Source organism: Lampetra fluviatilis, chromosome 3 (genome assembly GCF_964198595.1).
Source record: "Lampetra fluviatilis chromosome 3, kcLamFluv1.1, whole genome shotgun sequence".
NCBI lineage: Eukaryota > Metazoa > Chordata > Hyperoartia > Petromyzontiformes > Petromyzontidae > Lampetra > Lampetra fluviatilis.
Window position 1 is genome coordinate 21296613 of NC_136277.1, and position 17139 is coordinate 21313751.

Here is a 17139-nt window from a genome sequence, read left to right on the forward strand (position 1 = left end):
GGAATCGTAATGATATCTCTAAAGAAGCAGAGTTATTGTCAATAATCTTACCAAATATTTGTATCTCTCTATTGCTTTCAGACAACATGTTTTGGTCTAGCCGAAGCACCACCCCATTGCTTTCTCAAACACGCAATGGTGGTGCGTATCTCTTCTGGGGGCCATGAGACACTGGTGGATAAAACACATTACTATGGCAGAGGCCAGTATTCCCACGGCACAACCAATATTAACTTCTAACAATGTGGTATTCACTTTATCTACTCTGAAGGATGATAAGCTGACCTGAACCCTGACCAGAATTTGAACTCGTAACCTTCTGTTTGTGAGACGGGAACTCTAACCACAGTGTACACTTAGGGATATACAATACACCGTACTGTATAGCAATATGTAATGTTGTCCACTACACCTTCTGATGTATTGTTAGGATCTAATCAGTGCCACCCAACTAGCTGGTCATGATTTAATAACGTTGCATCATTGATCCCTACGAGTGCTTTTTTTTACAGCAGCAAGGCACTGTAACCATAAATGTGATGTTACCTGCCCAAATGGCTAATCCATACATTTTAAAATGAGACTGAAATTTACTCCGAGGTATCTAAAATACCAGCTCTGCTAACAGAAGAGAGCCTTGCTTTTCTTTAATGTGGAAGGTCTAAATGTCTGCAACATTAAATGTATCGTCTCTGCACAGAATGAATGGTACTTTATTTCAGAACATACCTCCTTCAGCTTGTCGGTGAGAATTTTTATCTCCTCCTCATACTTGTCTTCTTTTTGTGAATACTAGGAAGGTACAAACAATATTTTCACACATCATTTATTTTAAAATGAGAATTTAGAAATAAAGCAATGGTACTATATTCCCTCTTGAACAGCGAACCCCAATAACAAATACAGATTATTTTGTTTAAACATCACAACAATCTATCACACCAACACAACAGAAAAGTAATTGTTTCTGAAATAAAAATTGACTTCGTCTTCGACTCCCAACCACGTGACTTTACCGAAAGAACCAAAGAGTATGAGTGCAAGGGAGTGTAACCGACACAATTTGAACCCATTTACAGTACATTGGGTGATCACGTAATACGCTGTGCATCATAACAAAGGCACAATTCAAGTTCTCTTTCTACTTGAATATGTAGCCCAAACAACATAATGTCATGACATTTCGTCAAGTGTGTTGATACTTATTTAGGGTAAAAATATACCTCCAAAGCGTATGTATAAGGGGAAATAGTAGCAAGGCCAAGTTTTGCGAATACATTTCCATTGCAGTGTGCTTCATGTTCACAAATATCGGTTGCATTCAAGCGTCGTCATACTAAACGCCCACACACGTCATGATCTTGATCTTCAAAGTAAAAATTTCTCGGTAGCCATACGTCAAATATACACATGCTTTTATTGGGTTGTCCCTTCATTCAAAAAGTAACCCAACATTCTCACATCTATTTTATTATATTCCAAAATAATGTGGCCAAATAAATAGGAGCTATAAAACTGAAATTGTGCAAAAAGTACATTATCAGTGTTCATTCAAAAGACAGAATACACAGATTTACTTTGCAATCTGACCATTGTTCAGTATTCTCCTGAAGTTGAACCATTGAATATGACTAAGGATAATCAATTGTACCTTTAAACTCCTATAGGTGATATTTATAATTATTTTAAAGCAAAGTTTTAATTTCACATACAACACCTACAACAAAACTATTTTTTAAACAATGGGTTACAAACAACAATACAAAATAATCCTGTGGTTGTACGAATATCCATATCTGACTCTTGGAGCAAGTGCTGTTTGAGTTCACCGATGATGACCAGCACAGCACATGAGGTGGTGGGTGGCCAATACCACGCCCGGCCACTGCCATCTCCCTAGTGGAGATGTTTACACACCACACCAGGTACTCATTTGAGGCTAAGTCAACCTAGGGGAGGCCCATGACTGGTTCAGATATTCATCACCAGTGTTGGCCATGGGCAGGAATCGAACTTGAGTACCCAGGTTCATAGCGCAGCATGCTAGCCACTGCACTACCACTCCCCATCATTGGTGGCATGCGCAAACACACACACAGGTATATAACTGCCACATACCATTTTCACGTGAGTTCCAGTGAGCATCAAGTCAACCATTGCCTAAACAACCACCCTACCTTCTCGGCCTGAGCCTCCAGAGACTTCAGATTGTTGGACACCGTTTTCAGCTCTTCCTCAAGCTCGGCACATTTACTGTGTATTTACCCACAACCGGGCAACAGCAGAGATTGTGGAAGAAGGAATGATAAGGTAGGGGAAAGGAAAAACAAGGGAAATAAAGAAATACAACAAAATAAAACCCGGAATAAGAAAAGAAACCTATATTTTTGAAGAGCACATTTTATGGTCCTGGTTTTGGACATTACTTTTTAACTGATCTTCCAAAAACTAAAACTACATTGAGGAATATTCACAATTTGAAGTCAAAACGGGACCATTTTCCATTTTTAATGGTCACAATAATTTCCTTTTAGAATATGTAATAGGATGTTCACACAAGCAACTAGTATTTATAATGTAATTATTCCCAACAATTTGTATCAACATTTTATGAAAGCTGCCTGTATAAATACTGTATCTGATTCTGTGTGTATTAAAATGTACGTCTAAATGCCTTGCCTAAGTGCTGACGCTGGTGATGAGCAAGCGTTTGGATCTGACAAGATAAATAATTTAGAGATAAATAAAAAAAAAAGAAGGAAAAGCCTGAGGAAAATGCAAGCAACGAAGGACAGCAACGCAGGAGCTTTGACCAAGCGTGGTGGCATATATAGTGATACGCATTGAAATAAAATCCGCCTTAAAGTGCAAAAATTGCCAACTTGAAATGTGATAACGGTTCATGAACTGCTACTAATGTGTGATCCATCTGGATGGAACTACCGGTGGGGGCTTAATCCACCTTCAGAAGAATGTTAGTTCAAAACCCAGTCAGGGATATATTTAGTAAATCATACATCCAGGATACGTAAAGTGGTTACTAATTTGTTGCATGTTGTCAGTTGTCAATCTGTGGAGGCAATGGTCCTCACCAGTAATGCAACATTTCCAATGTTGGCTCAAGGCCACAAATTTAATTGCGTGCCAACCCTGAGCATGGAGGACACTTTGGCTCTTAAGAAAAAAAAACATATTACCGGCTCAATTTGCACTTTATAAGGTGGAGATTAAATCACGTCGAGCGATCAAAGAGATTGCACATGCGCCAGTGAGTACCTGCTCCTCTGCAACCAGCAGAGATTTCATGTTTTGGTCCATGACTCGCAGCTCTTCTTCCAGCTGCCGAACCCGGCTGTTAGTTGGCACACAAGCCGCCGATGCCAGCAGGGTTAGTGTACACACCCGCGGTCAAACCATGCACACAAGCGATTATACGCAGGCAGCAGCAATGCGTGACTGGCTGCACTGAATGACAAAATTTGCCCCACAGGGCAAGAGAAAGCCACTAAATGCAGGATATATCAAGTCTACCAAGGAAGCTAAGTTCCTTTTGGGAGTATATCGTATCACGGCTGAGTTTGATATGTGAATTTGTGTTTGTGTTGCTCAGTTGATGTTTTATTTATGAATCTAAGTGTATATAGTTATTGAAATGGTACTGATAGAGACACAACATTCCAAACGAATCCATAATTTAGCCGACAGGCTTTCCTTAGATTGCATGCAGCCTTTGGAGTTGAAAAAAGCCTACCAATCAAAGCAACAATTAATATCTGTATATTTCTGTGTATACATTGATGATATTGCTCCCAATACGAACAAAATGTTAATTATTAATGGTTTCACACTGGGTTTAAGCACAAGCACATACTTGTGCAGAAATATGCTTCATCCCTTGGTTAATCGTGTATGAAACGGTATGAAGAGTAAATTAAAAGGTTTTTAATTATTGGTTGATTAAATAGTCATTCGAGTGACCACAACTGATGAGGGATTTTGGATAATGTGTGCTGCCAAACATTGGTGGTCATTGCTGAATGTAAAGAAAACCTCCAAAAAGACACGTTGGGATTTGTTTTAAGAATGAGCCGAAAATACTTCGCAAATAAACTGTTGAATTTAAAATATCAAAATGAATGCTTTGAAATAGATGTTTTATAACGGGGCCATCTCAAGATGAAGGTTTGGTGTTAAGTGACTTTAACAATCATCAAGTACACACCACCTATTGAAATGGCATTCACATCAAAACAAATTTGCTTCATATTCAGCAGGGACTAGCAATCAAAGGGCAGTATTAATAGTACAAATTGTATTTTTAAAATCTTAACCTAGACAATAGCAAGTAGTCTGCTAAACCTGTTCTCCTTCCTAAGGTACTGCAAACGTACACGGATTTGATATAATGCAAAACCAAATTATGCTATTAACAACTGCATGCCAAACTATAAGGACACAGTGAACTTTAACAGCCGGCCTTCATGCAAGCAACACTGACACAATAGCGTTAGGCACATTTAAAAATGTCTTACAATTAGCAGCTATATTAAAAGCACACAAGAGACAACACTAACATGACATTTCAAGGCAATGTCAACTGCTGCCAGCAGTTTTTAAACTTGGAAAAGTGATGATGGAAGATTTGATGCTATCTATCAATATTTGGATGAGTTACTCCGTGACTGGTGTGTTACACTACAGTATTTATACAAGACTGCAACATAATTTGAACAGCTAGCTGCAAATGACATTGAGAACCAATAACAATTACTTCATAATAAATGCATCGGGTTTTTGTTTTTTATAAAATACAAGCAGAACACAATTATGAAACAGCTATGATACAACACGAAATTTACTGCATAGGTGAACTGTATGTGCATATAAAAAAAAACAGCACATTAGATTATACACATTTACAAATATATTCATATATATATAAAATCAATGTGTCTTCCAGCTCAAATGAGCAATGGGGCAGCACTTATGACTGTTAAAGGTCCAAAGCCAGTAGTGGACGTTCTTCATGCCATGGCTTGAAGAAGTTGGTTACAAAGAATGATCATTGATGACTTACTTTACGGACCCCAACGGGTGAAAAGCAAAGTCAAACCACGATTGGGATTTGAATTTCCAACCTTCAGATTGTAAATAAAGTGCCCTAACCATCCATGGTTCCACCTCGCTTGACATATACATGTGTAATTGTGTATATACACTGTGTATTGTCCATGGGTGTACATGTAATTGGTAAAAAAATAACATTTTTATTTTCCATGAAAGTGTGAAATTTAGATTGCGGGAGACTCACGTTTCTCCCACCTCCGCACGCTCTTCTGTCCTCTCCAGCTCCCCCTCGATGATGACCAACTTACGGGCCACCTGCGGCACGCGCGCGCACATACACACACGTATCTCGTCTAAGCCCTGTACTACATTGCCAATATCATCCTACACTGAAACAATAGGTAATCAATGGATGAGAGACAGATCTGCTTATTTATAATTGTAACTATAATGCACAAATAAAACGTTTCAAGCTATATTGCACAAAGTTGTGTTGGCACAATTAGAGTGTGTATGTATGTATGTTGCAATTATTTTGCACTGTACGTAGCCAACCATGCTATTCGGAGGTGCGGGACTTAATGTTGTAGACACAATACGAATACTCAGAGAGTGCTATAGTTTTTGATTAACTATTATTTAAATCCCTTTGTTCATCCACTGCTAGCTTCCCTAACCCATGTCCCTTGTAGGAATGGTTTGATTAAACTTCACCTCGCTTGTCAGTGCATGTTAAAGAGCGGGGGAGCAGTCTAGGTCCAAAGACCAGTTCACATATTACACCACTGATGTTGGTTATGGCCAGGAATCACTCAGAGACTTCCAGCACTCCCCCAATAAGTTTGAATTGCTTCTTGGAACTACGGCACACTTGGCAAGCGCTTTCCAAAACCAGGCATAACCCAGGGGACAGCGTTGTAAAAGAGCAAATGATAGCTTGAGAAATGAATGGGACACTGAGTTAAAAACCACAAAGCTCACCTCTTCATACTTGCGATCGGCCTCTTCAGCGATGTGCTTGGCCTCTTTCAGCTGGATCTCCTGCAACTCCATCTTTTCTTCATCCTTGAGGGCCCGGTTCTCAATAACTTTCATGCCTCTGTGGATAAAGTATATTCAATTGTATCGTGTGAAGGACATCAAATTCAGCTCAGTGGGATACACGTGCGTAACCGCTGGTGTTTAGGTGCTATCATGTACCCAATATAAAAAAATATGTATCGGCAGAGAGAGGAGACTAAGCACGAGCAAGTGGCCTTCACTGTGGTCAGTAACCGAATTGAGATAATACACTTTATCCACTGATGAGCACAATGTTTCGAAACCAATTTAAGTTTCCGTTTTCTGTAAACCACACACGTAACTTTTCATCACAAAAGCACATCACATTTGAGCAAGATTCAATTATAATAATATGAAACAAAATTGCAGTCGCCAAACTCAATTAGATGGCATGCCAACTGAAATACTATTAATCAGAAAGAATGATTAAAGAAATAGCTTGCAGCAGCTCGTATTTGTACTACCAAAATATGTCTTCGCAATATTTAGTTTGGCATACCACTGTACATACAGTTACGGCTCATATTTTTATTCGAAGTTCTACACTGTGAAATACAAATAGCTTGCCTTGTTTTTTCCAGACAGATCACTATGAGTATATTCATTACCATTAGTAATTCATAGCATTCTGCACATCTCACTATGACGCCATAGGCCACTCCTATCCTAAAGGTACGGAAGCACTGGCAGATAGGTGTACGTTCCCTATCGTGGAGTTTTCACCACGCGCATTGACATTACCTCTCACTCTCATCCGCAGCCTTGGTGGCCTCCTCAAGCTTCTGCAGGGCTGTGGCCAAGCGCTCCTGAGCCCTGTCCAGCTCCTCCTCTACGAGTTGGATGCGTCTGTTGAGGGAGGCCACATCGGCTTCAGCCTGCATTTACAGAGGAGAAACCAGAGCAGCATTGAGTCATATAGCCACAAACACATTTATAGGATGTACTCTCAGCATTCATTCATAATAATAAGTAATACATCGGTTTACGTCGGGGATGCGTTCCTGAAAGGTGCGATGAATATTGAAACAACGTAAGTCAAAGCAATTTACAGGGTAGGTGGAGGTGAAGGCCGAGGTGATGGATACGAAAAAATTAACCCATAAAAACAAAGTTTTTCACTATAAATCCTTTATATGCGTGGCATCAGTTTTATTTTATTATTCATTTCTGATTTTCTTGAGTAAGAGTTTCATTTTTATCACATTGGTATTTTAAATTAAATATGAAAAAAAAAATGTCCTAAAAAGTGGAAAATTTTGGATTTTATTTTTCACGAACATTCATTGTCACGCACAACGAGTCTGTGTGCAAAATGTCAGCTCGATTGGATCACGGGAAGTGGGTTAAAAAACGATCGAAAGATTTGCACGGTCGTAAGCGCGCAAGCAAGCAAGCAAGTGAACTTAATATAAAGGATTTAAAAAGGACGGATGCTGCCAGCGACATAAGTGTGGGATGAGGCGACACAAATCAGGTCGTGGTATTAATAAAGTGAGGAGGTATTTACGAAACTTCGTAAAAAGGGGGGAGATGTAAATTGGGGTCTCACTGTGTAATCAAATTACTCTGCCACTATTTTTTTCCTCCGTAAGCATACCATAGCTCGCCTATACAAATTGTCAGCTATGAGGCCAGACTTTCAGCCGGCCTGACAATCAGGAATACATTTTGTGAAACTAAACAATAATATAATAAAAGTATTCAGAACAAATGCTTGAAATTGTTACCATAATGATAGGTGACATTACTTTTCTTTTGAAAGTACATGTTTACATTGTTATCATGCCATTCCAGTACGATCAGAGGTTTTCAAAGTAACATTTTCACGCCGACCTGAACTTGGCAAATAAAAATATAAAATTACAAATTTTAAGTCACTGTTAAAATCAGCTCATGGGGTGCAAACAGATCACTTTTCTACAGTGTGGCAGCACGCATTACATCATGTTTGCTTCAATGCTTCGCAGCAGTGTCTAGCCAGACGAGAAGAGAGGAGGGCTCTTTCACTGTAACATTCCACGCATTCTTGCACACATTCAGCCTTGCAATTGATTCTAATCCACTTAAAGCCTCTTACATGACGTGAATGCATTCTATAATACATTTGGTATCAAGACTAGTCTTCTACCACTACCGACATTAACTAGTAGTGATTTGTAACATTACAAGTTTACGACTTTGGAATATGCTAACGATCCAATTATGTTGTTTATTAAAATAGTGTTTAAAGGACCAGCTCAGCAAGCGGATTAAATAGAATGTTATATGTTCAGACTGAAACTAGTGCAAATTAAATGATTAAACTAGGGCACATGAAAAATAAGCTAATAAGTAACTCACATATACATTAACATGGCGTACTACATCGCCATTGAAGCTAAGTAAGATGCGGAAAGTTCCCAATTAACACGAGCAGAGTGGTATTAAAAGGTCAAGTATATATGTACACTTTACTCATTATAAATTCAGGTTATACCATTAACTGCAGTAATGCTTGCAATTGTGACATCTTTTTCCCTAAAGAATACCAAGTCAATAAATTAAACCAAACTGCATTTCAATGGGGTCGCCCTTACATATACAATGAATAATACATAAACTATAAATATACCTGTTCTACGGAGAAGTAAAACCTACAGTATAAACCATACTTTGCCATATAAGGTAACGCCTGGATCTTTGCCTCCTGACAAAAAAAAAGCCAGCTTCTGTCTTCATGCCCAGTTTACGGTCTGGCGATGAAGTAACTTGGAAAATAAATCCTCAAAAGCCCTTGAAAACAGGGCGGCTGCTGCTGCTGCTGTTGGGTTTCCCTGTAAAGCAGAGCTCACGCTTTTAGGCAGAGCAGTCCACGCTCGCATGCGCTCATTGACAAATTTCCTCCGTTCTTTATGCAAAAAAAGTTTTCGCCAAACGGCTGTCAAGGACGTTTTAAATCAGCCGCACCATTTCGAGAAACCAATCCGCGATAACAGATGTTTGCGAGTATTGTTCCAACGGTAGCAACATCTATAATAAGAACAACTCAACACAGTCAATGATGTTTTTTTTTGTTATTCGTGCTTATGCACCACTGCCGAAACAGCAACACCAAATCATTTCTATGAGCAAGAAAGAAGCTACAAGGAATTACATTTGTGGTATTTTATGCTTTTTTTCAATTCTGGAACGAATGCAATCTGCTTCCGGCTTTTTGGAGAATGTATTATTCGCAGTTTGGTTTTATTTTTAAAAAAAATGCACCGTAACATTCAGTAATGGCTACGGCGACAAATAATAATGCCTCGTCGCTTTTACTGAGCAGTAAATCCCGTGAAAGCAAATTTAATGCTGGCCAATGATTAGGTGCACATTCATTCAGCCAGTCAATTTTTTTTTGCAAGAGACACAGATAATAGGTATCAAACTGTATAAATTTCATATTCTTGGTTCTTTCTGTAAAGTCACGTAGAAGGGAAATAATAAAATAATATAAATATTCAACAATACAAATTCCCACGTTTCGACTGCAACACAAGCAATCATCATCAGGTGTGAAAAACCGCCACTTTGTTAAAATATTCTTGCTGTGGATTTCGCACCTGATGATGATTGCTTGTGTTGCAGTCGAAACGTCGTGAGAATTTTTTTTGTTTTATATTTAGATTATTTTATTATTTCCCTTCTACGTGACTTTACTGAAAGAACCAAGAATATGAATCCCTGCAGTCACGAAAGGTTTAAATCAAAATTGTATAAATTTCAATTTATATTGTATTTTTGCTATACATTTTTTGTGACAAATGATGAAAAATATATATAACCAAATAAATGCAGGTCTTAAGTGTGCATCTACAAATTCCCACAACTTGTTACCTCCACCGAGCTGGTTAGCACGAGCTTATAAAGTTTTGGCAAAATATCTCCCGCACATAAAATTACTGCAAAAATGAATCCCAAGAGCATTGGTTAAAATAAAGAAGCCAATATGAATGACAGATTGCAACATGCATTCATGGGCCTACATCATAAGGGAATTTTGGTAAGCTATACACTACTGCATAACCCGAGTCACAACCATTTTATACATGAAAATGTACAGAAACTTCTGAATGTACAGTACTCACAAACGTATAAAACACATAAAATGTCTGCTCGAAAGATAACAATTAGTTGTGTTACAACGGTACAAATAGATGTATGAATAAATTTTAGACTTCAATACGTGTGCTGCGGTAAATTGCATTGCATATATTACTGGGCCAGTCTCTGACCGGGTAACAAGAGTGCGTATGTTCAACAGAACTAAACTGTGCTGATGTCCAACAGAGGTTTTCATGTATATTTAATACATGTTGAAATGTCAACTGCTCGCTGCTGAAATTTAATTCCAAACTCCCATTTCTGTTGCAACTGTGGCCTAACATGACCATTAATTACATAGCATATATGCATGCAATGCAAAACAGTGTGATGCTTAAAAAGACAACGATGGATTATGGGCTTGGGTATAAACATTTCAACTGATTTATCTTGGTCTGAGAAACTGTTTTCTATTTTTCCTGGAACTTCGCAAATGGATTTAAATGATGCTCTTAATTTCTCTGGAGGCTTATTCCACATTACAGAAAATGTCGATTGCAAAAGCCATCAATTAAACAAAATTGCAACAAAAAAATCTACCACGTTAGGCTATTTTTCAAAGACTTATCTTCACAATCACTGTTACCAACATCTAAAATGTATTGCATTAGGCCAATGAAAACTATAATTGTATCGCAGTTTGTCTTGTGAAAATTATGTATAAACCTCACAAATTGCTTACATATGGTCAAATCGTATAGCTGTGAAAGGATATTAACCATACCCTAAAGCAAAATGTAATTTGTTTTGTAACTCTATGACCTTGTATTGTGGCTGCCTTTTAATGGGGAAACATATAGACCAAGTTAGTTTAAACATTCTCTCCAGGACAGTGAATGAGGTAACAATTTAATTATATAAAAACTGGTATAGTCATTATTATTTTATCCTCATAAAATATGACAGTGTCCTATGCACATAAAGCACAATACGTAACAAAACCAAATCATTAAAAAGTGCATACAAAAACGTCCACTTATCCGTTGGGACATCTCTCATTATCATCTCCACATACTGCTAATATTTCATGAAGATGTGGCAGGTTAACCTGCAGTATTATGTTTTAAACTTGTCAGCATGCTTTGCAAGCATGGTGTTCGAGTTAACCGAGTTACATATAAACTGTAGAATAACATTAATACCATACTCTTTGGTTTTTTTGGTAAAGTCACGTAGGTAAAAAAATTAAATAAATTAACTCACGACGTTTCGGAAGCAACACAAGCCTCCATCATCAGGTGTAACTGCTCCAGTAAAATTGCTGTAGCGTATGAAGGAGCAGTTACACCTGATGACGGAGGCTTGTGTTGCTTCCGAAACGTCGTGAGTTAATTTATTTATTTATACCTACGTGACTTTACCGAAAAAAACTAAGAGTATGAATCCTTGCAGTCACGAAAACTTCGAATCTATAACATTAAAACCAACATTTGTGTGTAACCAAAGTAAGCAGATACAAGTTAGAATCATGATGGCCCAGCAATGCAAAATAAAAGTCTGTCTGGAGTTTTCTACTGTAATATCTAACTGCACAAATACTGTCTATCACACAAAATAAGTAACTTAGTTACAGTGTTGCATAGATCCATTTCTTGGCAATAAGGCCATGACTGAACGCTTCCTGGCAAAATGTTTGTCTAAGAGCCACAATAATACCGTTAATTGATCGATTATTCCACCAACACCAGAGGCAACAAAAATGTTTCCGTATAGCATAAACCACGGCATGCTCAGCAAACATGCGGTATGAGATCCTTATGGGAGGTTTAATTTAGCGGCCTTCTACCCAACCGTTAAGCAATGCCACAGGTCAACGGAGAGGTCACTGGGCACAAACAAAGAAAAAGTAGCGCGCATTCACACGCAGAGACGTTTTTCAGCAACTCAAGTCTATTCATCAGTGATTCTGTTAAGGTGGTCATTGTGTGCCCCTTAAAAGCACCCAAAACTGGCTAACAGTGCAGTACAGTATTCTCAAATCGTGCACATGTATGTGGATAAGCTATGACGTGTGCTTTGTTAAATCGAATGAAATATATTGCATTCTATATTTTTTTCCATTTACAAATGCACTATATGCCACATTATAACACAACAGCCTATGGATCTGTTTGTATATATTAAAACATGCATTTGGCTCAGCGTATTGAGATTATAAAAAGTTAAACTAAACTATTTTTACTAGGTAAGGCTCACTGAGCTATATAGCTCTTTTTCAGAAGCGACCTGGCCACAAATGATAGCTCAATAAAGTGGCTTATCATGTGGACATTTATAGCTGCCAAATACTCGAAACGCATGTTTCTAAATGTGGAGGGAAAAACCAGAGGACCCGGAGGAAATTCCACACGACCACGGGGAGAACACGCAGACTCCAAATATACAGGCGTCGGAGTCGGGATCGAACCCAAGACCTCCTGTATACCTGGCGAGGTATTTAACACCTCACCGCCATGGTAAATGTGGACACATCACTACTGGAAGAAGGGCCTCCACAAGTTGGAGCTCTTAGAGAGCCCCTTTTAGAGTGTCGATGGCCTCTTCCAAGCGGGTCAGATGTCTTGGAAGAGGTGCTACCAACTGTGGTATATGCATTTAGAATATATACTGGGGTGGGCAGGGGCGTAAAGGATTAAGAAACTAGTCCCATTGTTTCGACTGAAGCACCAGAAGAACAAACCTGCAATCTTCAGTGTGATAACCACGGCAGCATTCCCAGAGTGTGCATTACAGAAATGTATTAAGAGGTATGCATTAATCGTTAAGTACATTACAATGTAAACAAACAGCAAGTAACTTTATCGCAATACATTATTCGCTTGTTGAAGTCGTTATTCTATTTTTGTTTTTAATACTAGCATTAGAATAAGCTTTTCAAGATCAGAGTCGAAATCGCATCAACAAATGCTCATATTTTCAGCTCCCCCCCCCCCCCGGGGATTATGCTCGCATTCCAAGTGCACCATGCATCTGTCATCAGCCTTGCCTAATGCCCGCAGTGAAAGGCCCCTATTGATGTTGCACAGATGAATGCTCCTACAGAATGATGTGCAAAACTGCATTCACTGCGATTTTCCCCAAGCTGTTAAAAAGGAAAATGTGGAATTATTCAATTCGTTACTTAGCAGAACCTACTGCAATGTGCATACACGCAGATTAAATATATTGCCTCGCCTTGCACGCGTGAATTTCATTAAATAAACGAGCTTATATTTAACTTACAAGTGTATACAGTTGAATATTTTTAATTGAGCGCTGGCTAGACAGATTACACTACGGTACTGCGGTGTTATACAAAACTGCTAGCTCGGAGTTTACAGTGTACTTGTGCAAAATCACCCCCTGGCTTCATTTATGCGAATCATTATACGACCATTAAACATCAGTCACGATGTCTTTTAGCGCATTGACTTGAACGTTCAAATGGCATGATGTTCGGCTCTTGCCAAGTACAGTACATAAATGCCACAGCCTGAATTTTCAGACTTCAGAAGCACAATTCGAATCCTCGCCGGCACGGTAGCATACAGGGCACGCTCGAATAATATTTGACAGCAATGTTGTTTGAATTATGGCCCATTCGTCTTGAGAGATGACGGACGGCTCTCAGAGGGATGAGGAAAACACTGGGACAGCGACTGACGCAAGGCCCCTTCTTGTTAATATACTGTACGCCAGAGGAAGAAATGTAACAACATCCCACCGCGACGATGATACTGATGGTAATTAGAATTGTAATGTGCCACAAGAACATAAAAAACCCCACTATTCTGGATGAATTAATGGGAATGACCATGATTTGTTGCTGAAGTATGCATTTTAAATATTCACAAGCCACGTGTTCAAGATAAGTGTCACTGCCATCGCCTGCCATGACTGAGGTTATGGACAACAGTGACGTAAAACACTTAAATACTAAAATTATTATACATTTCATTACACAATTTGACACAATCATAACGACATTGATGTCAATCATGACAGTAAAATTTTACTCTCACAGCCACGAGGATTGATTTGCTGAGGATAAAAATAGCCAGTGATTGCCATGACAATAAGCAACAAACATGTTCCGAATAATTATAAGGCCTGCTGAGCAGTATGAGGGTATGTCTACTGTATACGAATTGCTGAATTAGACAATCGCACATCAGCACCGCTGATGGTGGTTGGTGATGATTGAGATTATGAATTTAGTCTACTGATTCAGATTATGTTGATGGCGAATTCTATAACCGTTTGTTGGAGGTTATGAGGTACAGTATAGGTATCTAAGGATATTGTGCTAATGCGGTGGTAGGAATATTATCATGTAATGACGATGGTAGTATTACTGACATAACTAACACCATCAGCATGCTGATTAGAAATATAATAAAGTAATCTCCTGATATTGATCCGGAGAATGGCTAATGTAGGAATCTAATAGTGTAATCATACTATTAATGATTACAATAAAGTGGGAGTCTAAACGACGACTGATAATAAATTCAGTCAACCCAAAAATACATAATCAACGATTTTTGGGTTTAGATCGCGTTATTTATAAATGTGTCGTAACCCTCCACCACCCGACACGGCCAATCAGTAAAAGTTAATATAAGAATATAACAATCTTATGAAGAATATCTTCATTAATATAACCTGAAAATTATGATGCGGTTCATGTCAGAATATGTTCAACAGATGATGGTGGAAACACAACAGGAATATACTTTAATGATGTTGGCCAAATTAATGAAAATAATCGAATAACCCACTTCTGACGATTAACCCAAAAATTATCCCAAATCAAAAATGACGACATGAAGATGTCAACACTGTACTGTACTGATATAAACGCTCACTGATGGTAATCTTACAACATCCACAAGCTGGTGATGCTGACACAGAAAACAAATCAACAGATGATGTCATAGAACAAATGCAGGAATAAATACCTTACCTTAGCATCAAATCCTCAGATTTTTAATGTTAATTCACAAAGCTACTAAGTGGATGACAAAATTGACAAAGAATATGCTGGGATATGATCATATGCCAGTGATAATATCGAGGCTAAAGTAATAATCTAATATCGAAATAATAATCTTATAATACAATCCACAAATAATTGACACTGACACCAGAAACCAGAGATGGTGATTATGCGATTGTAGGAATCGAATAATTCAGTGATGACAAATTATGTAAACCAGTAATTTATGATTGCCATGTAAATATATACATATATCACTTGCTGTTGAGCTTAGAATTCCGTCTATAAAGAATTAGGTTGCCATAGAAACCTACTCACAGATTCTGCTTATGATGGAAAAAAGGAATTTACTGAGAATGACAACGCAACTGATTATTAGAATGATCCCCATATGGAAATCTAAGCACCAAAATGATGACAATACAATATAATCCTCCAATTCTGATGACACTGATGCAGGCACCTTATCAACAGGTGATAAGAATATTCACGATGGCAGAAAAAACATCACTCCACAATCATCACCTACACCGTCAAAACGACCCCTCCCAACCACCACTCCCCACTTTCTCCCACCTTTTTCTCTATCAACAGATCATGATATTGACGCTGTAAGAATCCACCACCTTCCCTCATCCATCACCAAACCCAATCCACCCCCACCAACACAACTCTCAAGTCGCCACGAATTTAGGAACTGAATTAACAGATGATGATATTCACAACGATGAGAGACATTCATCATTATCACTCCTTTAACCACCCCCCCATTAAAATCTACCTCCCCTCATACCCATGAGGGCACCTGATATATATTCATAATTATGATAATTCCAGCAATTAATCATATCCCTCCCCCATAATCCCAACAACCCCACCTCCCCTCAATATATTAATGTAATCAACTAATTTCTAATGGCGATGATAGAACTCGAACATCTGTAATACAGTAACTGTCCCCATCATCGCCAAGCTCCCAACCCACCTCGATATCCAACATGATCCTAATCATCAGTTGATCACTCTCACGATGACAAAAGTCCATCACCACTCAACCTTCTCATGCCACGCCGCACCGCCTTGATGCACTGTCGGCAACAATCAACAGATGCCACTCTCGATGACAAAAACCCAAAAGCATACTCATGATAAAGATGATGCTCACGGCGACAAAAATCCACCACCATCACTCCCCAACCCTCTCACAAACCAACCAATCGTCCCCTCCTTGTAGGCACAATCAACAGATGTGACACCAATTGGGGACACAACGAGATTCATGACGACGATCACGACGACAATGACAGATGTCCACCACCAAAACTCCTCCACATTCACCCACCCACCCAACACAACCTTTGACCCCCCCCCACCCCGTGCAATTAATTAATTAATTATTCCCCCACCCCCCCCCCAACCCCCCCGTGTCTCACGCGTTCGCGCGCGTGCCGCTCCGTGTCGAGCTCTCGCTGGAGGCTCTCGGCGCGCTCCTCCGCCTCGTCCGCCTGCTCCTGCAGGCTCTTGATCTTCCTCTTCACCGCCTCGATCGAGTTCACGCCCGTCATCTCGCCAAAGATGACAGCCGACTAGCGCACCCCCCCTCCTCCCCTCCCGCCGCGTCACTCCGCCGCAAAAAATTAAGCAGCGACGATAGCGGCAGCAGCAGAAGCAGCAGCGGCAGCGCGGGGTTTGCACGGATTATTTGCCTGTGTAATGTTTCGGTTGCTTTGTAAATATAAATAATAGTGGTGGTGGCGGCGGTGATGGTCGTTGAGGGTGGATGAATGGAGCCGACTGAGAGCGCACGAGCTCGGGGGTGACCACGCCCCCTCGCCCCCCTCGCCCCCACCCCCTTCTCATCCCCCCCTCGCCCCCACCCCCTTCTCACCCCCCCCCCTTCTCACCCCCCC

General features: G+C 39.4%; 1 protein-coding gene across 22 annotated transcripts in view; it reads right to left on the reverse strand.

Annotated features, from left to right (window-relative positions):
• The window catches only part of LOC144954343 (tropomyosin alpha-3 chain-like), a 58328-nt gene that overhangs the window by 18413 nt on the left and 22776 nt on the right, over positions 1-17139 (reverse strand). For 5 of the 22 annotated variants that reach the window (XM_078884898.1, XM_078884892.1, XM_078884910.1 and 2 more), the window contains exons 3-7: positions 6871-7004; positions 6049-6166; positions 5312-5382; positions 2178-2253; positions 730-792 (exon numbers count right to left, since the gene is read on the reverse strand). In XM_078884898.1, the coding sequence (XP_078741024.1) occupies positions 730-792; positions 2178-2253; positions 5312-5382; positions 6049-6166; positions 6871-7004 (462 nt within the window). Of the gene's footprint in view, positions 1-729; positions 793-2177; positions 2254-3276; positions 3353-5311; positions 5383-6048; positions 6167-6870; positions 7005-16214; positions 16301-16662; positions 17039-17139 lie in introns of those variants that run through there. The other 17 variants (XM_078884879.1, XM_078884873.1, XM_078884904.1 and 14 more) reach the window with 8 other exon arrangements.